The sequence below is a fragment of the Chiloscyllium punctatum genome, chromosome 9, assembly GCF_047496795.1.
Source record: "Chiloscyllium punctatum isolate Juve2018m chromosome 9, sChiPun1.3, whole genome shotgun sequence".
Classification (NCBI taxonomy): domain Eukaryota; kingdom Metazoa; phylum Chordata; class Chondrichthyes; order Orectolobiformes; family Hemiscylliidae; genus Chiloscyllium; species Chiloscyllium punctatum.
Genome location: NC_092747.1, coordinates 18746040 through 18773036, shown reverse-complemented (window position 1 = coordinate 18773036; position 26997 = coordinate 18746040). Strand labels below are relative to the sequence as shown.

At 38.5% G+C, this 26997-nt stretch overlaps 1 protein-coding gene across 5 annotated transcripts in view; it reads right to left on the bottom strand.

Moving 5' to 3' along the window:
• The window catches only part of tubgcp5 (tubulin gamma complex component 5), a 74225-nt gene that overhangs the window by 1135 nt on the left and 46093 nt on the right, over positions 1 to 26997 (bottom strand). Inside the window, exons 12-23 of one of the 5 annotated variants that reach the window (XM_072576965.1) lie at positions 26453 to 26568; positions 23971 to 24245; positions 18373 to 18577; positions 13786 to 13974; positions 9592 to 9774; positions 5978 to 6062; positions 5735 to 5855; positions 3452 to 3618; positions 2929 to 3054; positions 2568 to 2656; positions 2433 to 2468; positions 1758 to 1858 (exon numbers count right to left, since the gene is read on the bottom strand). In XM_072576965.1, the coding sequence (XP_072433066.1) occupies positions 2465 to 2468; positions 2568 to 2656; positions 2929 to 3054; positions 3452 to 3618; positions 5735 to 5855; positions 5978 to 6062; positions 9592 to 9774; positions 13786 to 13974; positions 18373 to 18577; positions 23971 to 24245; positions 26453 to 26568 (1560 nt within the window). In that variant the 3' untranslated portion in view covers positions 1758 to 1858; positions 2433 to 2464. The other 4 variants (XM_072576962.1, XM_072576964.1, XM_072576963.1 and 1 more) reach the window with 4 other exon arrangements.

Below are 26997 nucleotides of genomic sequence, written 5' to 3'. Positions count from 1 at the left end.
AAGGAAACATTTTCTCAATATCTAACCTGTCTAGTCTCTTCAGAATTTTATACTTTTTAGTAAGATCACCCCTCTTCTTCTAAATGTGAATAAATAGACCTAACTTGTTGAGCTGTTCATCCCAGAAAAAAGCATGGTGAATTTTTTTCAAACTGCCTATATATACCAGTATATTTTTCCTACATATAAACTGTAGACCAAAAGGGTTTTCAGTATCCCAGGTGCAGCCTCACTAATACCCCCCTATAGCTATAACAAGATTTTGCTATAGGTTAAACTCTAACCCTCAAGCAATAAAGGCAAAAATTCAATTTGCCAGAACTACTTGCTGTACTTTCATGCTAGCCCTTTTTGTGTTTCATGCACAAACAAAACCCCAGACACTTCTACACTACATGGTTTTTGAAGTCACTCTCTTTAGAAATAACATTGTCTTTTGATTCTTCCTTCTCAAGTGTATGACCTCACACTTCTTACATTAAACTCCCTCTGCCAAGTTTTTGCCAGATTTCTTATGTCCTCATCACCACAGGCCCCTCCAGCTAATTACTAGAATTCCAGAGTTACTACAAGATCGCCTGATATTAGGAACTTGTAATACAAAATAAAAATTTGAAAGAAATGAGAATACGTTTGTTAAAATATGGCATATTTCAGTATGTTTTGGTAAAAGTATTTTAAAGTTATAAAGGAATGGGCAGAGTAAGTCAAAATAGAGTTTTATAATAGTGGAAAGGTCAAGAACAAGGGGACACAGATACAAAATTAAATGCAAGAGCTTTATGAGAAGTATCCTGCTTCTGTGAGAGCCTGACCTCACCCATTCAGACTGCTTCTATTGTTCTAATCTTAGCAAAAAAAAAAAAAAATCCAAGGCCACACAAGCTGTCTACTTTATTGGATTCAAATAGGCAACTGGTACCTTGGTCTTAAAACCTCTCCACAAACAAAAGCCAGGACAGAATGCACCTAAAACCATAGTATCATCACACACTCCATATTTAGTCTGAAACAATTCAGAACGAAGGTAGGATCTAAGAATGGTCACTGTGCTAATCAAACTGGTAGAAGTAGACAACCCTTTATCTGAAATCCCAAAACCCGAAGGTTTCTCGTGAAGTTTTTTCTCATTAACAAGGTTGTTTGGCATGCAAACAGTTACCCCAACTCCACACCCACTCGATGCGTGTCACTCAGATGCAATGTGGGAGGGTGTGACCCAGCACTGACAGGCCTCAATTCTGTCTTAGGGCCTGTATTACTCAGTGAGTCTGTCCTTCAGTAAGATTTTTAAAAATTTCACCATCAAACTGTCACTTATTCTGAAATTCGAAAGATTCTGAATTCCGAAAACCAGCTAGTCCCGAGAATTTCGGATAAAGGATTGTGCACCTGTACTTTTCAAACATGAAAGAAGTTTAAGTTGTGTAGTAGGCAGCACTGTGAGCTGCATAACATTCTTTGCTGGAGGTCTGCGTATAATGATTGGAAACAGCACTATGTAAACTAATTTCTTCACTGTAGTGTTTTGAACTAAAACTAGTCCCATCAGATTTTCTTTCATATATGTTGAAGAACTGAGTTCCAAAGTGGCAATGCAATAATTAAATAAATTTCTGTCATATATATTTTGCTTTCTTCTATTTTTCAGTCATTTCCTCATTTCCCTCCTCCTTTTATAAGAGCATTAGATCCTTGCCAAATCCCCTTCTCTAACATAAAACCAAAACATTTAAAAAAAAGGTAGGTGCACTTACAGTGAGGAAACGATCCTCTACAAACAGCTTTGTTTAATACTGTTACCAAAAACATGTGGCAATTTTTGAAATCAGATTCCATCTTCTCAATAGATTCAATTCTAATAAAAAAAAGTCATGAATATGAAATTATCAAGTTTAAAATTTGTCAGTTACCTGCTAGTCCATTTAAAACAAATGTTTCTGGAATAAAGATATTATAGGTACATTTATTTCTTTAGACTGGAATGCCATATCATTTCTCACTTCTCAGTGCAAAAATTGCAATGCTTTCAGTTCAACTTTTCCAGCTTCCAACAAATCTGATAGTACCAGCTATGAAATGAAATGTACAACAATCAAGAAGTAATATAGAACTGTTAAAATTTTATTGGAACCAAATAAACCCTGACAAGATCACCACGGAAATGAGAATGTTAAATTCAGGCAGCCTCTTAAAAACAATGAAGCTATCACCAAACCATTTATGATTTGGACCCTTTTTTCCCCCAATAACTGGATACCAGAATTTTATAAGTTGAAAAGAACATAGTTCAATGGTAATCAGGTACAGATATTTTAAAATTAAGCTCGAAATTTTGATGCACAAAACAGCAAACGCAGTCTGAATCTATCACTGCAGCATATATAGTGACCAGAAAAATAATTAGGAAAAATACATAGTAATGCATCTACCTGTGCAACTTTACTACTGTGCTACTTTACATCTACCTGTGCAACCAATGAAAAGAATAAAAGATCAGCCAAGTAATTTGATGTAACTACTGTGAACACTCAAAAGACAAAAAAAAGGAAAATAGCTTTACGCACTTTGAAACTCCTAAACCAGTCTGCCAACGATCTGCAAACATAAGCACCAAATTCAAAACTTTCATAATTGCTTCCTTCACAAAACTTATCTGAAAGAAATTCCAAAACACTGACGTTAATGGTTTAAACACAATACTACAGCTGGTTCATGTTATAGGAGATAAAATACAATAGCCAGATTCAAATGAAGCTTGTTATTTTGATTTAAAAATTACTCATTGTTCACATTTGTGAACAGAGGAGCAACTGTTCATCAATTGAGTGCATGCTGATAACTTAGTGAATTAAACATCACCAATATTTGTTCTACAAGTAGTATCTGCCTTTAAAACTTTTTAACTTAAGTTCAAAGCAAACGCACCTTTTCCCGAAGTAAACAACGATCATAGATTGTAGACAGGTACCGATAGTGAATTTTTATTAGTTGATCCAAATCCTTAGCTTCCTCAATTTGGTGCTGAAACTCTAGACCTGTGCTATGCAATATCTGAAAAATATTAAGCAGCAACTGGTTTCAGCTACAGTTATTCAGTAGCCACATATATAAACACATTAACTTTAAAGTGACATTTTGAAACAAAAATATTTGGATTTTACTTCAAATGTAAAAGCTCAAAGCATTAAACATAAAGGACATTATTTTTTAAAGTAAAATCCATTTTTAATGTACTAATTCTACAAAATATACTTCATAAATTGAAACATTACTTGAAAATACTAATATGGTCTATTTACATTTACCATACTACAGAAGGCTTGTTGGATTACTACAAAAAATTAGGAATTTCTACAGAATTTCTCAACTTTTACCACAATTATCAATGTATGATTCCCGCCTACTGTATGTATTCATCCTTTTCTCTTATTACCAAAGGTTGTCTTACCCTAGTCATTATATAGTTATGCAGGCTGTTGACAAAGTGCATGAGTTTAACTCTAAGCAGAAACATCCTATGAATTTGCTGTTTAACAGGTGTCTTCAATGCTTTAAATGACGAACTGGAATTCTCAAATAGCGTCGTTTGTGGTTTTTCATAAGCTTCAATAGGTTCTGTAAAAACAAATGTAAAAACTGATAAATAATAATTATATACTTTACTATAATACAGTCCTGCACCTGAACTATAAATGCCTATGGCCCAGAATTTGCTGAAGCAAGGCCTCTCAGTATGTTGCCATTAGTCGGAGTGTAGCATTCATTTGTTTTTGTGCTGCGAATTGCTGCAAAGGAAAGCAAAGGGACCAAAAGCCTATCTTGTTAACAAATTTAAATGAAAGTAAACAGAAGAGAACAAAGTGAATTAGATTCAAAACATATGCAGAAAGAAACCAAGAGAGTGAAAATAGGATTGGATTGAGAGTGAAATAATAAGAGACAGGCAGGGGACAAAAATATCAAATTTAAATGAACCTCTACCAACAATTTACTATTTGCAGAAGATGACGTACTCATTTCAACTGTTTAGTTTGGAACCTTCGATGTTGCAGAAATATAAACCTCATAATTGAGAAGACTATTCTGCACTCAAATAATCAGCCCTGGCCTTCTATGATGAATTAATTTATACCTCCACAGTGCAAATCCAGCAATTTGTTGAACCTCAAGGGGAGATGGATAGCAAGCAACTCTCTGAGGCTCACAAAACATCCTGTAATTAGCGTTGATTTGCAACTTTTTTAAATAAAGAGCTTGTAGCAAGTAAGAAAAGAGCATACTAATAAGGATAAGCGCTGTGAACCCACCAAATTCTGGCCCAATTTATATCTGATATTCTCTTCCTCCACCCATTTCTGTTTCCTGTGTGCCTAACAATGGCAACTTACATTGAGTTCCAATTGTTGAGTCAATTGTCTGTCATCAATCATGCAGCAGATAGAGTATCAGATAATTATTTGAATTTGGATGGGATTCAATAGGTGGTGGGCAATTGTCTTCTCAGTAATCCATAATTCACATCATATATCTCTAGCTGAGATCAATTAACTCAATATAGATCAAACATGCAACTTGTATTCTTCCTCGTCTGCATGACTCAGTACTAATCAAATGAAACAATGACCACTGCGGAACTGAAGATACCTCCAAAATTGAGAGCTTTTCTCTTAACCTTTATCAGATCTTTTTCAAACGGGTTAACAGCTGAACAGACTGGATGAAACAGCTATCAGCATCATATATGACTGTGTGGAGTTTGCACATTCTCCCATGTCTGCGCGGGTTTCCTCCGGGTGCTCCGGTTTCCTCCCACAATCCAAAGACGTGCAAGGCAGGTGAATTGGCTATGCTAAATTGCCCGCAGTGTTAGGTGAAGGAGTAAATGTATGGGTGGGTTGCGCTTCGGCAGGTCGGTGTGGACTTGTTGGGCCGAAGGGCCTGTTTCCACACTGTGTAAGTAATCTAATCTAATATATAATTGGAACAATGGTGACTAAAAGGCATAGTAGATTAGATCTCAACGTGGAACAAATTTTACATTTCCAGTTGACCATAGCAAAAAAAAATATACCACTGGACTGGTTTTACTGTTAGAAATGATTCAAAGAAAATGTAAATCCTCTCCAGGCATGAAATGGCATCCAGTACAAAACCAAATGTGTTTAAGATTCTACAAAAAAAATGCACAATATTTTTGAAGCAGCCTCAGTCAGTCACAGAGTACAGCTGGGCATCATTACAATGCAGCATACCACAAAGGAATGAAACTGTAAAAAGTAAAGATGCAGTTACTGGATAGCAGTTGGCAACAGCTGTATCAGGTCAAAAAGACAGTATTTGCATCTGAAGATGACAAAATGTTTGAAATGTCCCCACATCCATGATTATTGGGAGGACAAATATAATTTTCTTTCCTTACTAGCACTGGCCACACCAGTAATGTGTCTTTCCCTCCTTGGCCAGAAACAAATTTATGAATTGAAGCAAAAATCTACACAAGTGACTTTGCTTTTGATGTGTGAATTTTAGTCACCAGATTTCACAGCAGCAATGTCATAAGGCATTAGCTTCTTCTTGAAGAGAACATTTCAATTAAATCAATGACATTAATAATGCAGTGCTTCAAATCTGCATTTTTACATTAAATCAATTTCTGGTGCAAAATCTGCTCATTGAAAGACATATTGCTACCAGTAACATTTTCAAACTCAACACTGAAACCTAAACCTACCATCAAATCGCAGAACATCTAGGCTGTATTTGGCCCATTTAATTTGCAACAGAAGTATAAACACTTGATTATAAATCTTCTGGCATTCAGAGCTGATAACAATATCAACAGGCCAAGGAACCTGTTTAAAAAATAAGAAAATGAGATTTTTAAAAAATGTAGCATTATGAACATCAACCAGTATAACTGACTAATTTACTGCCAAATCTGGGGAAGGGCAGGGTAAAGAAATCTTAAGCATACCTTGTAACTCAATGTGAGACCATCGATGGAATGTACTGGAAGTCTTTTTTTCACAATATCTATATTCTCCAAATACATAGACAACCTATAACCAAAATCACAAGTCCAAAGTAAAGTATGAAAATTCTCAATAGGAATAATGACAGCAGTTTTTCCAAGGGAAAAATGTGCAGATTTAATTGTTAGAATAAAATAATAAATGAGAGCTCAAATGCACCATAGTAGGTAAATATTACCCTCTGTTCAGAATATTTCACTTTGCTAAGAGACTTTCAAGCACACCACAAAGGCTAAACCTAACACTCTGCAAAATATGATAGGTACCTTTTCAGTTTGCTTTCCAAGTTTCTAAACTACTGCAAAAAGAACATTCCCACCATCCTGATCTTTAATAGACCTTGGGCAAGGAGAAAATAACATCATAGTTGATAAGGAATCCTCTGTCGTCTTCTATGAAGGTGGTGCACAATTAATGTAAACTATGGTCACACCATTTAAAAAAGATAATCAGATTTTTCATAAATGAATTCTTAGAAGGCATGGTGATTAAGGTTTGGGGGAACGTGTGTATGTGTGTGTGTGTGTGTGTGTGTGTGTGTGTGTGTGTGTGTGTGTGTGTGTGTGTGTGTGTGTGTGTGTGTGCGCGCGCGCACGCGCATGATGTTTAATTGCCCATTCAAACCTTATAGGGGAAAATCAACCTATGGCCTTTCTTTAGCTCTGGAGACTCTGCCAGTCTAACAGCTTGACCAATTAGAATATATTGGTATCTCGCAAGTAATTATTTGCAACAAAGCCAGCTGCCCTGTCCTACACCAAGGAGAGATTTTATTTTAGCTGTATTTGAGTTCCACATACTGAGCCAGGGAAGCATCACCTATCAAAGTGGAAATGGTAGATGAGCAGGACAGCATTTTTGGCAACATTTAACTGCAGAATAATTTATTCAAATTGATACTACAGTAGCTGATGTCTCATTGTTCAGATAAAGAATTAAGCTGAGCTCCATCTGTTCAGCTGGACATAAAAACCCTATGGAGCTAGTTAAAAAGCATGTAACTCTCTCTGTGGCCTAACAATTATCTTTCAACCAGCATCAAGAATAGATTAATGGGCCCTTCATCTCATTTGCATTTTTTGTAATAACCAGTGCAGTATTTGCCTTAGTAACATTACTGATCAAGATGTTATTGGCAGTGTAATGCTTTAATGTGTTGGAATACGTCAAAAGTTTTGAATAAATGCAAATTCTATCCTAATGCGTGAAATCTGTTCTGAAAAAAAGGTAGCAAAAAGGTGGCTGAATATATGGCTAACAACTGTGTGAAGAAATTCCAGTGAAAATGAAAACAGAAATAATCAAACGGTCCATAGAATGCAACTGCTTCTAAATTTCTGAAATCAAAAAAGTCACAAGTTTTAAAAAAAAAGTTTAGAATGTTTAAATATTGTCAGTGTTTACTGCTCATCCTTAATTCCCAAAGGGCAGGCAAGAGTTAACCACATTGTTGTGGATCTGAAGTCACATGTAGGCCAGGCCAGACAAGTTAAGAATGGCAGATTTCCATCCCTAAAGTGAACCATATAGGTTTCTGTTCAAACTACTGTGATTTTAGAATCATAGAGATGTACAGCAGGTAAACAGATCCTTTGATCCAACTCGTCCATGCCAACCAGATATCTTAACCTAATCTAGTCCCATTTGCCAGCACTTGGTCCACATCCCTCTAAACCCTTCTTATTCATATACCCATCTAGATGTCTTCTAAATGCTGCATTTGTACCAGCCTCCACCACTTCCTCTGGCAGCTCATTCCATACACACACCAACCTCTGCATGAAAAGGTTGCGCCTTAGGTCCCTTTTATAACTTTCCCCTCTCACCCTGAACATATGTGCTCTAGTTCTGGACTCACCCACCCCCAGGGAAACACCTTGACTATCCACCCTATCCATGCCCCACATGATTTTATAAACCTCTATAAGGTCACCCCTCAGCCTCCGAAGCTCCAAAAACAAAAATAGCCCCACCTATTCAGCCTCTCCTTATAGCTCAAACCCTCCAAACCTGGCAACATCCTTGTAACTCTTTTCTGAAGAGTTTCACAACATCCTTCTGATAGGATATGCTGCAATAAATTCCAGAATTGCACACAATATTCCAAAAGTGGCCTAACCAACATCCTCTATAGCTGCAACATGATCTCCCAACTCCTATACTCAGTACTCTGACCAATAATGGAAAGCACACCAAACAACGCACTCACTAACCTATCTACCTGCGACTCCACTTTCAAGGAGCTATGAACCTGCACTCCAAGGTCTCTTTGTTCAGCAACACTCCCTAGAATCTTACCATTAAGGTGTGCAAGTCCTGCTAAGATTTGCTTTACCAAATATTTTTATTCCAGATATTTTACTAAACTCAATTTTCACCATCTGTCATAGTTATCTTTGACACAATGTGTCCTGAACATTAGCCTCAGTTTCAGGATTTTCTTCTGAAGAAAAGACATATTGTTCTCAAAACATAACTCTATTACTCCTTCAGAGATGCTGTCACACTGCTGAATTTCTTCAGCGTGTACAGTGTTTGTTTTGGGTTATATGTGACTCTAGACTCAAAGCAATGTGGATGCCTCCTAAGTGTCCTCTGAAGTGACTTAGCAAATTATTCAGTTCAAGGGAATATTTAGAATGGGCAGTACAATTAATAAAAATAATTGTGAAGTTCAAGTACGATGGAGATTCTCTCAATATCTCTTTACAGGGATTAAGGTTGGGATCTTAAATTTGACAATAACATTTTAAACAAATTAAATACAGGTTATTGATTTGAATAATTTAGGAAAATAGAAGAAATATTACTGTTTTCCCCATATTCTTAATATATACAAAGGAACCTCGATTATCCGGCATTCGATTATCTGAATTTCGGATTATCCAGCAAGATCACAAGGTCCCGATGCTTGGTGAAACTATGTTATCCGGCATTCAATTATCTGAACAAAATACTCCCCACCCATGTCCCTCAATAGTCAAGGTTCCTCTGTATTATACTTACAGAATAGAAACTGGTCCAACAGGTACATGACTGGTGTTCATGGTCAATGTAAATTTCATTCCATCCTTCTTTATCTTACTCAATCAACATGTTTCTTTCTATCTCATGTGCTTTTCTGGCTTCCCCATACCTACATTGCTTGTTTCAACTATTCCTCATGTTAGCAAATTCCACATTCATTCAGGGCAGGTGGTGTAGTAACGTCAGTAGACTAGTATTCCTTACCTGGTCTCACCTTCATGTGGATGCAGAACTACAGCAATGTGACTGAATTGTAACTGCCGCACCACCAACCACCCACACCCCCCCCCCCCCAAACCACCCAACCCCACCCCACACAATTAGGGTTGGTCAATAAATGCTAGCCTAGCCAGCAACACCGACACCCCATGAACGAATATTAAAAGATTCTATTCACACTCTCTAAAAGAGGTTTCACCTGAATTCTTGTTTGGATTTAGTAGTAACTATTTTATGCTTGCGGACTGTAGTTCTGGTCATATATTTTTGTAGAAATACATTCTATAAACATAAAATAGCATCAACGTACCGAGAGCTATCTTCAGGATACCGCTGTGCAACAGCCTCTTGTAACCTGGCATTTAAAAATGACAAACGTTGCCAGGATTCTTTCTCCTTCATTTTATCAAAGATAGCTACATAAAAATCATACATGGTCTCTCCAGCTTCCAGTAGGAAGAAATTCCGCATAGCTTGAAGATATTCTACCAGTCTAAAGGAAAAAATAGAAATGAATTTATTATATTTCAGTACATAAAACATCTTTTCCATTTGTTCAAAGGATTGATTAGGGCAAAGTGGGTGAATTCTCAATTTAAAACCTATTAAGATGACACTTAGTTATGAAAATGGAGAGGGGGTGAGAGTTTGAAACTGGCTGCCTTTTCATATTCGAGAGAAAAGATTCAAAAGATAAAGCAATTATTCTCTAATCTTCCATTAACTTCAAGGTCAAAAATATATGAACAGGTAACCTGCCTTTCACACAGCAAAACAGGGCAGATAAAGTGTAACCAGTACACATAATATACTTGGATTTCCAAAAGGTATTCAACAAGATTCTGCATATAAGGATACTTATTAAGACAAGGGTCCATGGTGTTGGGTTATAATACATTAGCATGGATGGAAAATTAGCCAACTAATAGAAGGCAGAATTGTAATGAAAGTGGCATTTTCAGATGGAACTGTAACTAATGGAGCGCCATAGGGATCAGTGCTCTGGTTACATTTATTCACAGTATATAGTAATGACTTGGATGATAGAAATGAATGTAAAATCAAGTTTGTGAATGATGCAAAAATAGGTGGGAAGGCAAGTATTGAGGAAGTTATAAAATCCTGCAGAGGGATATGGACAGGTTACACAAGTAGGCAACACTGGCAGTTCAAATATAATGCAGGGAAATGTGATGCTTTGCATATTACCATAAAGAAGAGCAGATTATTATTTAAATGTGGAAAGACTGCAGAAAGCTGTCAAAGAGTGGAATTTGGGGGTCCTAAGTCTATGAATCAGCATCCAAGTTCAGTGGTAATACAGAAGGCAAATAGAGTATTGGCCTTTATTTCAAAGAAAATGGAGTATAATAAAAGGAGGAAGATTTTGCTAAACTATGCAAGGCACTTGTCAGACCATAGCTAAAATACTGTGAAAAGTTTTAGACCCTTTATCCAAAGAAATATATACACGTTGGAGGCAGTCCATGAAACATTCATGAGGCTGGTCATTGGGATGGAGGGATTTTCTCATGGCAATATATTGAGTAAGTTGGGCATGTACCTATTGGAGTTTAGAAGAATGAGTGGCAACTATTGAAATGTACAGGATTCTTAGTGGACTTGACAGGGTAGATGCTGAAAGGTTATTTACCCATGTAGGAGAGTCCAGGTCCTGAGGGCATCATCTCAGAATAAAGGGTTGCCCATTTAAGACATAGATGAAATCGGAAATAGTTCTATCATTGGGTAATGAATCTGTGGAATTTTTTTCCACAACAGATATAATCATAGAGATGTGCAGCATGCGAACAGACCCTTCGGTCCAACTCATCCATGCCAACCAGATATCCTAAATTAATCTAGTCCCATTTGCCAGCTTTTGGCACATATCATTCTCAACTCTTTCAATTCATATATCCATCCAGATGTCTTTTAAATGTTACAATTGTACCAGCCTCTACCACTTCTTCTGGCAGCTCATTCTATAGATGCACCACCCTCTGCATGAAAATGTTGCCCCTTAGGTCCCTTTTATATCCTTCCCCTCTCATGCTAAACCTATGTCCTCTAGTTCTGGACTCCCTCACACCTTGGCCATTCACTCTACCCATGCCCCACATGATTTTATAAATCTCTATAAGGTCACCCCTCAACCTCCGATGCTCCAGGGAAAACAGCCCCAGCCTTTTCAGCCTCTCCCTATAGCTCAAACTCTCCAATCCTGGCAACATTCTTGTAAATCTTTTCTGAACCCTTTCAAGTTTCATAACATCCTTCCTATAGCAGGGAGACCAGAACTGAACACAATATTCTAAAGGTGGCCTAACCACTGACCTGTACAGCCACAATATGACCTCTCAACTCCTATACTCAATGCACTGACCAATAAAAGCAAGCATTCACAAATGCCTTCTTCGCTATCCTGTCAAACCTGCGAGTCCACTTTCAAGGAACCATGAACCTGAACTCCAAGTTCTCTTTGTTCAGCAACACTCCCCATTAAGTGTAAAGTCCTGTCCCGATTTGCCTTTCCAAAATGCAGCACCTCACCTTTATCTAAATTAAACCATATCTCGCTCATTAGCCCATCTGATCAAGGTCCCATTGACCTTTGAGGCAACCTTCTTTGCCGTCCACTGTACCTCCAATTTTGGTGTCATCTGCAACCTTACTAACCATACCTCCTATAGTCACATCCAAGTCATTTATATAAATGATGAAAAGCAGTGGACCCAGCACCAAGCCTTGTGGCAACATCCCTAATCACAGGTCTCCCGTCTGAAAAGCAACCCTTCACTACCACTCTGTCTTTTACCTTTGAGCCGTTCTGCATCCAACTTGCTCAATCTCCCTGTATTCCACGTGACCTATCCTTGCTAACTAGTCTACCATGTGGAGTGTTGTTGAACACCTTACTGAAGTCCATATAGACCATGCCCACCACTATGCCTTCATAAAACGTTCTTACTTCTTCAAAAAACTCAATCAAGTTTGAGAGACACGATGTCCCCCACACAAATAAATGTTGACTATCCCTAATCAACTCTTGCCTTTCCAATTACATGCAAGTCTTGTCCCTCAGGATCCCCTCTCCAACAACTTGCCCTCCACGGATGTCAGGCTCACCGCTCTACAGTTGCCTGACTTTGCATTCCCAATCTTTCTTAAATAATGGCACCATATTAGCCAACCTCCAGTCTTCTGGCACCTCACCCATGGCTATCGATGATACAAATATCTCAGTGATGGGTCCAAAAATCATTTCCCAGATTTCCACAGAGTTCTAGGGAACACCTGATCAAGTCCTGGGGATTTATCCACCTTTATGCATTTTAAGACATCCAGCACCATCTCTTCTAAAATACGACATTTTTAAATGGACATTTCCCCAAGCTCTCTAGCTTCCATATCCTTCTCCACAGTAAACATTGATGTAAACTACGTGTTTAAAATCTTCCCACAATTCATACTATTCCACACATAGGCAGCCTTTCTGATATTTAAGTGCCCCTATTCTCTCCCTTGTTATTCTTTTGTCCTTAATGTATTTGTACAATCCCTTTGGATTCTTCTTTACCATATTTGCCAAAGCTATCTCATATCCCCTTTTTGACCTCCCACCTTTAAACATTTCTCGGGGTTCACTCGATCCCTGCTGTCTATTCCTGACATATGCTTTCTTCTTTTTCTTTCCCAAAACGACAACTTCTCTAGTCATCCAGCATTCCCTAAACATACCAGCCTTGCCCTTCACCCGACCAAGAACATACTATTTCTGGACTCTCGTTCCCTTACTTTTGAAAGCTTCCCATTTTCCCGCCATCCCTTTACCTGAAAATATTCCTCCTCAATCAAGATTTGAGAGTTCTTGCCCAATACTATCAAAATGTACCTTCCTCCAATTTAGTACATTTTGCAAAACAACCTCTTGGTCAAACAATCTTCTTGACCACAGCATGTCCATCCATCTCCTATGTCAAATGGACAGAATGCAAAATGCAAAAAGAAAACTCAATTCCATCTGCACACTGCACAGCATAGTGTTCCAATAAAATCTGCCCCTAAAACGAGTCACTCTGAATGCTAACCAAGACTGGAGTTGCAATTCAAATTCTTCATATACAAAGTTAAACTAGTTAAGTAGCAGGGACTTCATACTGTGTAGGACACCAGCAAGGTTGAAAAGAACAGAAGATCTAATCGATCAAGAGTAGATTCTCCAGAAAATTGAATTTTAAACATTTGTGAACTTGTAGAAGAATGATAAAAGCTGAACTAAACATAGAAATAAACATTGAGGTCTATTTCTTCAAAATCAAAGCCTATGTAATGAATATTTAAATGATTAATTCAGTAAATACTTCCAAAGTTGTACCATACGCACCGAATTTAATCAGGAAAAAAATTCAAACTGACTGCAATTTGCTTAAATCAATATACTAAATTGCTAAACTTCACTTTATCTAAATGAATGAGGCAAGCATGTTCACATTTCTCTTACTTGTAATCAGTCTTTAGAGTTTGCATTAATTTTCCACAACATTCTAGGTAACGTTTCTCAATGTGCGGATACAAACATGACCGAAGTGTAAGTTCAAATGTCTGGCAGGTCACTGATTCAGAGGACCTATCCACGTTAACATCTCCACTTGTGAATCTTTCATAGAAATCACTTTGCTCCATGTATAACCTGAAAGAATTGAATCAGCATCAATGAGTCATTAATCCAACAATGTGTAAATCCATTTCGACATTACAATTTTCTTTTATAAATCTTGCATTTATACAGTTTGACATTTCTGCACAAATCCTGGAGTGGAACTTGAACTCACAACCTTCTCACTCAAAGAGGTGAAAATGCTACCAACCGAATCATGCTAGCACCTAAATGACATGTAAAATCATACATGGCACCAAACTTGTAAAATCTGTGTGTTATCATACTGCTGCACAATTCTATAAACGGCCCAATAACCAAATAATTTTTAAAATGTTTGAATTTGTGGGATCAAAAGTTGAAGATCGAGTCAACTTTAATCAACAAGACTGCAATAAAGATCAACAAAAAACATCTTCAAATATTACCAGCAGTTATGCAAAAATAAAACCCACAATATTAAACAACATGAACCATTTTTAATGCCATCTAAAATCATGAGTAAAATTTTATGCATTTTAAGAATTAGAAAAATTAGAGCAGTAAAACTGGATATTATTATCAAGATCGCTAAAGTGTAGTAATACCAAAGTCAAATGATGGCTAAAAACATCTCATATCCTGACTTAACATCATCTCTAGATTGCAACCTCCACTGCACGTATTTTCATTTCTTACATTAACCATCCTCATCATCTCTGGGTAAGTGCAACTTAGCTTTATGTGGGAAAAAAAAAGTTAAGTGCAAGTTGGTAGTTTTGATTACATAAGAATTACCCAAGTTATAAAGCACAGAAATATGTTGTTGTATTGATGCTCTACTTAAGCTTCCTCCTAACTGCCTCATCGAATTTGATCCATTCCTTTCTCCCTAATATGCCTTGAAATGTACCTATAGTATTTCCTTCAATCACTTCCTGTCATCCTGTGGTTGTAAGATCTACATTCATACAATAATTTTAGATAAATGTTTCCTCCAAATTTCCTACTGCACTTTTTGGTCATTAACTTATTTTGATAAACTTTTGTTATGGTTATCCTAATAAGAGGAAACACTATCTGCCTCCACTCTTTCAAAAATTTCAAAATTCTGAATACTTCTATCAGGTTGCCTCTAAGCTTTCTTTTTTCAAAAGATAGGAGACCAAGTCTGGCAATCGTTTCCTCTCAAATATACCTTCGCATTTTGTTTTGCAAAAACACTCACTCACATTGCTGGTGTTACTTCCTGTAATAGCAGTGTGAACAAAAGAGCTTGTGCAATATGAATGGAAAATGATATCATCAATTCAATAAAGATTTGAAAGAAACTCTCTCAATTTAATCTCACTAACTACTGGTTCAAGAATGAGGTATGGATACCAACATTGTAACTCATACCCATTTTATATCAACATTATCGCTATGAATTAACACTTATACATAATTTAGTTGAATCCATGAACTCGTGTTTTAAAGAGTTTTAGTGAGTTAGTACCTTTTTTAATGGCTTTGAAGCTCACCCTAATTATAGGTTGACGATACCAGTCAAAATACAAACTGAACTGGTCTTATTGCCAATAGTCCCTCACTTTAAATTTTCACCATTAAAATCTATTGCAGAATAGGGGGTACTATTTGCTTATCACTTCGAGGCCACAGACTGAAATCAAACCCAGACAAATAGGTTAAACATCTTCACTGCCCACTGGTTGTAAAAGAAGCTTTATAAAAATAAGGCTGTAGAACAATGCAGCTGCTAAGTTGCATGTCAGCTCAGCATCTTGGCAGGTACTACGTACGTCTTGTCCTGGCATAAATAACATGCATGCATCGTTGCACAAACAGTGTAAAAGTGCTGCAAACTGAACGGTAAAATTGCTATGATACTACAATTCAGTTACAGGAAGATAGGAACAGTAGATAATTTAGCATCTTGAGCTTATTCCACCATTTAATGGGATAATAACTGATTTTAAATTATATTTTTAATCAAATATTTTATTGGACCATGAACATCGCCATCAAGACCAATATTAATTTCCCTTTGTTAACTGTCCTTGAACAGGTGAAGGGCTATCTACAAATTATGTGGCTTGCAAGAGCATTTAAGAACTAGCTACTTTGCCGTGCATCTGCAGTCACAAGGATGACACATTTCTTTATCCAAAGGCATCAGTGAATTCAAATTCCTTTGACTTCCTTGGTGGGATTTGAACTTGTGCCTCTGCAGCACTAGTCTAGGTCCACGGATTATTAGTTCACTTCCATTAGTACCAAGCTACCAGTCCCCTACATTCACACCTTTGCTTTGTATCTCTTTAACCCTTTGGCTAACAAAAATCTATTAATATTAGTTTTATAATTAACAATGATTTAGGATTGGTTGCCGTCTGTGGTAGAGAGTCCTAAACTTCTACCATGCTTTGCAGGAGAAATGGAAAGCCACTAAATGAATATGTTGTCAGTTTTTACTGTGGAGAAAGAAATGGAGACTAGAGAACTCAGGGAAATAAATACTGATGTTTTGAAAACAATTCACAATACAGAAGAGTAAGTGTTGGAGGTCGTAGAAAACCTAAAGGTGGACAAATCTCTGGGATCTGATCAAGTGTATCCCACGATGCTGTGGCAAGTTAGGGAAGAAATTCGGGGCTCCTTGCAGAGATATTTGGATCATCTATAACCACAGGTGAGGTACTGGAGCACTGGAGGTGGCTAATGTTGTGCCTTTAATTAAGAAAAGCTATAAGGAAGAGCCTGGGACCTATAAACCAGTGAGTCTGACATTGGTGGTGGGTAAACTGTTGGAGGTGATTCTAAAGGTAGGATTTACATGTATTTGGAGAGCCAAGGACTGATTAAGGATAGTCAGCATGACTTTGTGCAAAGGGAATCAATTGAGTATTTTAAGAAAATAACAATTGATGAGGGCAGAGTGGTTGACGTTATTTACATGGACTTCAGTAAAGCCTTCTGCATAGATTAGTTAGTAAAGTTCGATCAAGTGGGATTCAGGGAGAGTTTGCCAACTGGAAACAAAATTGGCTTGACAGTAGGTGACAGTGGGCGGTGGTGGAAGGTTCCAAGGGCTAAAATCCTGCTTGTGTATTCACTCCTTGCAATTTAACCCTTGGAGTCCATCTCTCTTATGATAATCCATTCTGCTGTCCCTTCAAGGTTAATATATCCTTAAGACGTGGGGTCCACAATCGTACGTCGTTCTCCAAGGATAGTTCAGAACCTGGCCTTTGTATGGCTGATGCATTAAATAGCTCAGAGTACAACAGGACCTTGATCAAATGGGCCAAGGAGTGGCAGATGAAGTTTAATTTAGATAAATATGAAGTGTTGCATTTTGGTAAAGCAAACCAGGTCAGGATTTATACAATTATTGGTAGGGGCCTGGGGAGTGTTGGCAAACAAAGACACCTCGTGGTGCAGGTGCGTTGTCCCTTGAAAGTGGAGTCTCAGGAAGACAGGGTAATGAAGGAGGCATCTTGCACACTTGCCTTCATTGGTCAGAACATTAAGTATAGGAACTGTGACGTCATGTTGCAGGACATTGGTGAAGCCACTTTTAGAATACTGCGGACTAATCTGGTCACCCTTCTCTCAGAAGGATGTTGTTAAACTTGAAAGGGTGCAGAAAAGATTTATACGGATGTTGCCAGGACTGGAGAGTTTGAGCTGGAGGGCGAGGCTGGATATGCTTTTTTTTTGGCCTCTGGAGCATCGCAGGCTGACAGGTGACCTTATAGAGGTTTATAAAACCATGACAGCATGGATAGGGTAATAGACAAGACATTTTTCCAAGGGTGGGGAAGTCCAAAACTAGAGATCATGGGTTTAAGATGAAAGGGAAAAATTTAAAAAGGATCCAAGGCATCACTTTTTCACAGAGGGTAGTGCACGTATGGAACAAGCTGCCAGAGGAATTGGTAGAGGTCAGTACAATTACATTTAAAAGGGTTCTGGATGGCTACATGAATAGGAAGGGTTTACAGGGATATAGGTCAAATGCTGACACATGGGATTAGGTCAGACTGGGATAATTGATTGGCGTGGAAAGGTTGGACTGAAGGTATGTTTCCAAGCTACATGACTATTTATGTCTTACTTACTAATAAGGATGAACTCTCAACAATAAAATTCTTAAACATTATAGTGACGGAATAGATGACGGTGTTTGGAGCACTGCTGAGACACAGTGGCAGATTTTTTACTTGTTTCAATTATGCTACAACTGATTTAGGAATAGTTGATGCTCACAATGAATGCCTAAACACAATGTGTCTCATGCCGGAGTACCAGCATCCACAAACACTATAAGCATAACATTTCATTGAAACAAAGATCCAAAAAATATTTGATTAGTCAGTAGTCAGAAATCTATAATAGAATTTAGTGATATTTTTAAAAAGTGAACTATTTTTGTGTCAGAAATGTCACCTTGCAAAATTTATAGCTAATAAAGGATCGTGAATATCTTCGAGTTCAAGGTGCCGAGCCACTATAGACTGCACTTTTATCAGGCTTTCTTTAGTAGCTTGTTGCTCTGGAACAGTGTGTTCACAGGTCTCAGTCTCCTCTCTGTACCGAAGACGGGACTGAAGTGACTCCAGGAAAAGTGCATATAAGCTCTTCCTTTCTGCATCTGTAGTCAAATCAAGAATGAAAACACAATGTCAAATGAATAGCCTTTATGAAGAAAAATATTCAGAACTTCAGTGCAATAGATCTACATCTTAATGATACAGGGAGCACAGAAGATGATTAGAAAATGTAAAAGAATGGACTTCTTGCAAATCTTAGAGAATTGAATAGCAGAGCCAGTTTTAAATCTTTTTCAGCACATTTCCTGTTAGGTAGTTTCATGGGTACCTGACAGCTAGATTAGAAACAGCCAGCAGGGGATTTTCAACAAGTCAGAAATCACAACAAGGGTTGTAAGGAATATTTCATGGGTAATGGGAACGTCACATTGTTAGGAGTGGCAGATATTTAGGGGAGTACTTTCTCTCTGACTTTGCAGCAGGAGAGTGTGGAATCAAACATGAATGAAGAATTGGCCTCGTGTGAGAGTTCAATTGTGGTGTGATTGAAAAGATAAACTTGGTGGGCCAGAGAAAGAACTGCTGGTTAATCTGTGCACAAACAATGCAATAAAATCACTTGCCTCACCGGTCCTTCTCGGATCCTTTCACTGTCCAGGATTCCCAAGGGTTGGGAATTCCAGACTATAATCCATAGAAATAAAACTTCTGTTGTATTTTTAAAAATATTCTAATGACAGACCGTGAAAGCAGGTTAGTCACCAAACCTCCATTAAAAAGTGGACAAGTTGAGCATTTCCTGATTTTTTTTATTTTTAACCCCTAGCTGCCCCAACAAGTTAATGTTAACCAATAATGCATAGTCACAGAGACATACAGCATGGAAACAGACCCTTCAATCCAACTCACCAGATGTCCTAACCTAAGTTAGTCCCATTTGTCAGCACTTGGCACATATCCCTCTAAACCCTTCCTATTCATATACCCATCCAGATGCCTTTTAAATGTTGTAATTGAACCAGCCTCCACCACTTCCTCTGATAGCTCATTCCATACATACACCACTCTCTGTGTGAAAAAGTTGCCCCTTAGGTCACTTTTATATCTTTCCCCTCTCACTCTAAACCTATGCCCTCTAGTTCTGGACTCCCCGACCCCAGGGAAAAGACTTTGCCTATTTATCCTAACCGTGCCCCTCATGATTTTATAAAACCTCTATAAAAGGTCACCCCTCAGCCTCGGATGCTCCAGGGAAAACAGCCCCAGCCTTTTCATCTGCTCCCTATAGCTCAAATCCTCCAACCCTGGCAACATCCTTGTATATCTTTTCTGAGCCCTTTCAAGTTTCACAACATCCTTCCGATAGGAAGGAGACTGGAATTGCACGCAATATTCTAACAGTAGCCTAACCAATGTCCTGTACATTAACAACATGATCTCGCAACTCCTGTACTCAATACTCTGACCAGTAAAGGAAAGCATACCAAATGCCTTCTTCACTATCCTATCTACCTGCGACTCCACTTTCAAGGAGCTATGAACCTGCATTCCAAGGTCTCTGTTCAGCAACACTCCCTAGGACTTTACCATTAAGTGTACAAGTTCTGCTTGGATTTGCCTTTCCAAAATGCAACACCTCACATTTATCTAAATTAAACTCCCATCTGCCACTTCTCAGCCCATTGGCCCATCTGATCCAAGGTCCCATTATACTCTGAGGTAACCTTCTTCACTGTCCACTACACCTCCAATTTTGGTGTCATCTGCAAACTTACTAACAATTCTTAATTTCACATCCAAATTGTTTATATAAATGAGGAAAAGCAGTGGACCCAGCAACTCAGGATGAATTTGGAAGTCATTTAGAAAAATAGTGCAAGCACATATCTGAAAAGGTCTGCAGTTTCAATACTTTCCAAGAAAGATAGGGAATTGGGTCGGTGGCGGGGTGGGGGGGGGAGGTGGGGAAGACCAGCGGAGAGGGAGTCGGAGAGAGGGGAAGAGAGAGAGAGAGAGAGTGTACGTGAGAAAGCAAGCACATGTGAGAGAGAGAAAGTGAGTGACAGAGCGAGAGAAAGAAAGAGTGAGCAAGAACGAAAGCATGTGAGAGCAAGGGGGTGAGAGAGAAAGCGTGAGTGAACGAGAGAGAGCAAGCGAGAGTGAGAGCACCTGAGAACGAGCAAGGGAGCGCCTGGGAGCAAGACAGAGAGAGAGTGAGCATGAGGACGCGAGCAAGAAAAAGCACGATGGACAGCACGAGTAAGAGGTAAAAACAATGACTGCAGATGCTAAAAACCAAGTACTGGATTAGTGGTGCTGGAAGAGCACAGCAGTTCAGGCAGCATCCAACGAGCAGCGAAATCGACGTTTCGGGCAAAAGCCCTTCATCAGGAAGGGCTTTTGCCCAAAACGTCGATTTTGCTGCTCGTTGGATGCTGCCTGAACTGCTGTGCTCTTCCAGCACCACTAATCCAGCATGAGTAAGAGTGCAAGCCCGAGAGAGAGAGAGAGAGAGAGAGAGAGCAAGAGAGCACACAAGAGTGAGAGAGAGAGCACCCAAGAGCGAGAGGGAGCGCCCGAGAGTGAGAGCACACGCAAGTGCGAAAGAGAGTGCGAGCGTGAGAGAGAGAGCGCAAGTGCAAACGAGTCTGAGAGACAGCGGACGAGGGAGGGAGCGCATGCATGAGACAGAAAGAGAGAGAGTGCCAGCGAGCAAGCATGAGGATGCAAGCAAGAAAAATGCAAAGGACAGCACGAGAGACAGCGCAAGCCCGAGAGAGAGCATGAAAGAGTGCACAAGAGCGAGAGAGAGAGCGCCCGAGAGTGATAGAGTACGCAAGAGCGAGATAAGCGCGAGAGAGTGCAAGCGTGAGAAAGAGCTCGTGTGCGAACGAGAGCATGAGAGAGCGCATGCATGAGAGAGAAAGAGAGACAGAGAGAGCACCCGAGTGCAAGCGAGAGCAAATGTGAGAGACAGCACAAGAGAGAGCGCGAGCCTGAGAGGGAGAGAGCGCGCAAGAGCCTGAGAGGGACAGAGCGCGCGAGAGCAAGATAGAGTGCCTGAACGAGAGAGGGCGCGCCCAAGAGCAAGAACAAGCACAAGAGAGAGTGCGAACGAGAGCGTGAGAGAGAGAGCACACGAGCTAGACAGCGAGCGAGATACAGAATGAACACCTATTTTTTTCCTCACAAAGGTTTGTGGCATGGAGACAAAATGGGAACAAATACATAGAAGTCATCTAGTTTTTTAGTTTCATCCCTAAACTTCAAAGCTTGTAGAAGACTCTGAGTGAATTGCCTAATCCATCAGTTCAGCAATGAACTTGGTGGGGAGCAGGCAGGGAGGAACTCTTGTTACTTTCTTGACTTTTTATTCTAGCTTTTATTGGTTCTTCTGCCTTTGATGACTCGCATGAATGGATCCCAACTGCCTAAGCCTTAACAGTCCATCATAAATAAATTAAACACAAACCCCATTTGTACTTGCTTTCAAGTAGGGATGAACCCTTGTTGTATGAAATCTTACTTCAGTCTTTGAGACTGGCAGAATTTATACTCAGACCTCAGTTTCAGGTTTATAATGCTTAGTGAATATATCAAACTATGAACAGGGGAATCATGAGATGTACTAGTCATGTTTTCACAGTAGGGTTTTTAATTGAAGCAGCCAGAAAAATAAAAATCACAACATAATAACTTACAAACAGTTTTTAAACGCAGAAGCAGATTACCAACTTGCCCTCTGGATGGAAAACTGGCATTGCAAATCAGCCACACATCAAATAAATTGTGGATATTAATGATAGATATTAGATTAATTATGGATCTGATCTCATGTTCTGTCAGGCTACAAATGGTGGAGCACTCTGCTCCCATCAGACAGAAGCACACTGCTCGATGCAATCCCTGTGTCCTCTGGCCACAGCAGTTTGGAGTGGGATTTGAACTCAAAGCATCCCAAATCAAAGACAAATATTATTTTGCGACAATAGTGCAGACCCAGCAATTATATATGTGTGATCACCAGAGTATAAGGCTAATCTCAACTTTGAATTTTTTTCTTGTACAACAGGCATTTTTTTATTGCATACTGTACTTAGGTGACAATGGATTGAGCTGATGCATGCTTAGAGAATAAGAAAAAAAATTGCTGATGGCTAGCATTCTAATTAGTACTGCCCTATGCTGCAGCAGACAGAGCAAAAAACACTGCACAAATTTAGATACCTCTTTGCATTATTCACAGCAACAACCGCTTGCTGCACAATCATTAGTAAGTGTTATTTGTCGTGAGGGAAGTAGCTAAGTAGGGATGAAAAAAACATTGTAGAGATGCGAAGGTATGTTCAAGAATAAGCTACAATTTTTAAAAGTGTTATGCATGGGCACCAGGAGAATAAATGAATGCTTAGGAATACACAATACTTTATAATCGGGAACAGGATTATTATTAATCTAATTTGGAAAGAGAAGAATAACTTCACTTACTAAAGTGACAAATTATTAATGACAGGACAGTACAGTAATTTAAATTCCCCTGATGCTCCGTGCAGGAACCACATCACTTTTAAAAGCAGAAACAGCATCAAATACCTCAAGACGAGGTTGAGGTTATCTGATAATTTTATACATCAGGCATGATTCAATGTTAACAACCATCTCTGACAAAACTGACTGCACTTCAAAACTACCTCACTGGCTGTGGAACATTTTGAAACAATCTATGGAAGTGATTTTCAGAAGAAGTTGGTGCATTACAGCTAATTAAAAACTTAAAAGTTAATTACACTTAGTTTCCTTGACCTCAAGCCCAATTTTAAATCTCACATTTTTATGTCATGCACAAGATTGACTTTGTTTATTAAACAGAGTTTAAACAGAGACATTGATCAATTGCTGCCTGAGAGATTACATCAGAATGCAGATGATTCACATCGGAAAATATATGCAGCAGCTAGAGTATGATTTCAATTGAAGTATCATGGGATCCCCACAGTGTGAAAACAGGCCATTCGACCCAACAAGTCACACCAAACCTCTGAAGAGCATGCATCCAGACCCATTCCCTATCCTACTACTCTACATTTCCCATAACTAATGCACTTAACCTACACATCCCTGAACTCTATAGGCAACTTAGCATGGCCAAAACACCTAACCTCACATCTTTGGACAGTGGAAGGAAACCGGAGCACCCAGAAATCCAAGCAGACACTGGGAGAATGTGCAAACTCCACACAGACAGTCGCCCAAGATTGGAATTGATCCTAGGGCCCTGGTGCTGTGAGGCAGCAATGATTGTGCAACATACTCTTTTTTTTAAAAAAGGCAACATTGCAATATTGGTTAATGTAATATTTAGCATTGTTTAAAAAGGTGAATTTCATAAGTTCTCCAAATGGTAAATTGCAACTCTGAAATGACTAAGATGAAACCTGGGCGAAAAAGTTTATTCAGATGATCACTATTATATCAATGCAGTTACTTTCCTTACCTCGATGGGCATTTTGCATTGGGTGGCCTGGGTTGTCTTTACTTTCCAAATTCTGAAGCAGCTGCATTGATTTGCCAGCCATAATAATTTGCTTTAGCACTGGCTTCAGAAAGGAGACCATTGTGTGCTGCTTACTGGAATTTTCCTGATCCATGCCACAACTGCTGCCTGCACCATCACCTACATTTTCATCAATTCCAGTTTTTTCAGATATGCTGTATAATGTACATGTAGAATGCCAGAAATCCCTGTGATTCACTGGGACATCCTTGTTCCTAGCATGTAAAACAATAATGTAAATAAAGTAGAAAATCATAGACTTAGCATTTTAAAGGCATAGCTACAGTGCTGCATTGGCTCTTTTTAATAATATAGTTCACACAAGTACTTAAGATCACCTGCAATATTATTTGAATCCTGTTGCTTATCTGTCAAATAATAAGAGGCAAAAATCCTGCCCCATCTATTTATCCTTTATAATAATGCCATCATCTTTCAATGAGCATACGTCCAACATTCTGCGGTTAGCTGTAGCACTATTTATCATGTGTTATTTCCTAGCAAGAATCTACAATACTGGTCCAACGCCACAAATTGAAAATGCATTGTCAATGCCTTAGATGATTTTAAACTTAATTTAGAACAACAAAAATCACAGAAAACAATGAGGTCGTTCAATCCAGTAAATCTGGCTCACCTAAAACTAATCTAATGCTTCATATTATTGAAATGGAAGAAGAACTGCAGAAAGCTACAGAACAGATATTTTGGAGTTCTCGTCAATGGATCAAAAAATCTTAGCACCCAACTTCAGTGGTTAATAGGGAAGGGAAACAGAATGTTGGTCATTATTTCAAAGGGAATGGAGTCTAAAAGCAGGGATATTTTGCTAAGACTACACAGGCATGAGTCCGACCACATCTAAAATACTGTGAACAGTTTTGTGTCCCTTATCCAAAGAAAGATATTCTAGCATTGGTGGCAGTCCATAGAAATTCATCAGGCTGATACCAGATATTTGACAGTCTCAATGCTGTTATTCACTATCACCCTTCAACTTCTTTCCAGTCCATGTATTTCAATTCCTCATTTTTCTTTCCAAATAACAGTCAGTCTACTATCCAGTCTTTCCTTTTTACAATCTTCAATGTCTGCCAAATTTTACTTTTACCTATCACCAACTTTACTTTACCTATCACCAACAAACTTCAACACTGTTTAAATTTAAATCATCTAGATACATTGTGAGACCATGAATCCTGAATATTGTAGTTTGAGAATAGACAGTCTAGGATTCTAAATTCACCTTCTAACATCTTAGCCAAATAGATATTACTCAAGTCTCAATCACAATCAGCCTGTCAATGAATGATTTGACAACAATTCAGTTGCGGGAGTTATTGAATACCTATTCACACCTTATAAATTGCATTTTCAGAAAGGGGTGTGGCAGACGAGACAATGTAATGGAAAATAATTAGAGGTGTCAATTCTGGAAAAATATCTTCCACCAACCCAAATCCTCTTCAGTGTCACTGTAGCAATCAAAGGTGGGTACTGGACAGGCTGTGACTGGATCTTAGAACAGTGAGGACTGATTTGATTGAAATGAACAAGATTCTAAATGGTCTTGACAAGATGAACATATAAATGATGGTCTCTCTTGTTGGTGAGTACAGAACTCGAGGTAACTGTTGTAAAATTAAGGGTTGCCCAAATTCATTTCTCTCAGACAATCATGCACACTCTGCCTCAGAAGGTTATATCATTGAATATTTTTAACGCAGAGGTGGATAGATTCTTGTTCAGCAAGGAAATCAAAGTTAATTGGGATAAATGGAAATTAAGAATTGGAAACAAAACCAGCGCTACCATGATCTTCTTGAATGATGGAGCAGGCTTGAGGGGCCAAATAGTCTACTTCTGCTCCTATTTCATATGTTCATGAGAAGAACTGCTTGATCAGCTGGCTCAACTACTCACCAAGGCATCAAAAGAAACAACTATTTGAAAAATGTAAGTTGCCCCAACTCCAACTTAAAATCAGCCTATTAAAGACTCCCTGCTGGAGTCACTACCAAGATGCAAAGATTCCTGCCAGTTTATTTTAGAAGCAGGAGTTCTGTAAGCTATTCAAAATTCTGAAAGACTTTTGTGTTCTAAAGCAGAGACAATGTAACAATTCCAATATCTACTCCTATTAAGATACATTGTCTTACCACTACAGCTCTGCTCCACAACATTTTGTTTTAAAAACAGACTTTTTTCTTCCCTTATACAAGGTCAAATATGGATACCAAGATTAGCTAGCTCAGCACTGACCAGGTACTAATCAAAATGCCTGCATAATTTAGCAGCACAACTAGATTGCATAATTATCAGTCAACAAAGCTAAACCATTCATCTTGACTAACAAAATGTCACAATGTCTAAAGGATAGCCAAGTAATCAAAAGCAATTCATATTTTTGACAGTATACTACCTTTGGATAATGAATTCTTTAGCAGGGTCAGACAAATTTCCGTGTACTATCCACTCATCCACAATCTCTAGATACGGCCTTACAGTTTCTACCCATAAAGAAAAGAGAAGCGATACCTGCAGAAAGAGGGAAATAAAGATAGTTTAATCTCAAAGTAAAAAAAGTTAGCCTCATAATTAATTCTCATGGTTCCCACCCTATTCCCATCAAAATGGAAATGAACTTTTCTCTTCTCAGTCACTTGGCCAAAGTATCTTATGAAGATATTTACCACTGAATGACAGCATTTCATTTAATCACTTTTTCTACCCTTTCTGCCTAAACAACAAGGCACATTGGTCACCCTGCCATAAATCACTGGCCATATAACCCTTGTAACTGCCAACGCAATCTTAAATTTAACTTTGTTACTGCTTACTAATGCCTCAACTGAATCCAAAATGTATCGACAAATCTGTGTCCATCTCACAGCAGTTACCTGATCACTCGAAAGCATTAAATTTCATCAACAATGTGTATCTTATATTAACATTTTTATTTGTAAT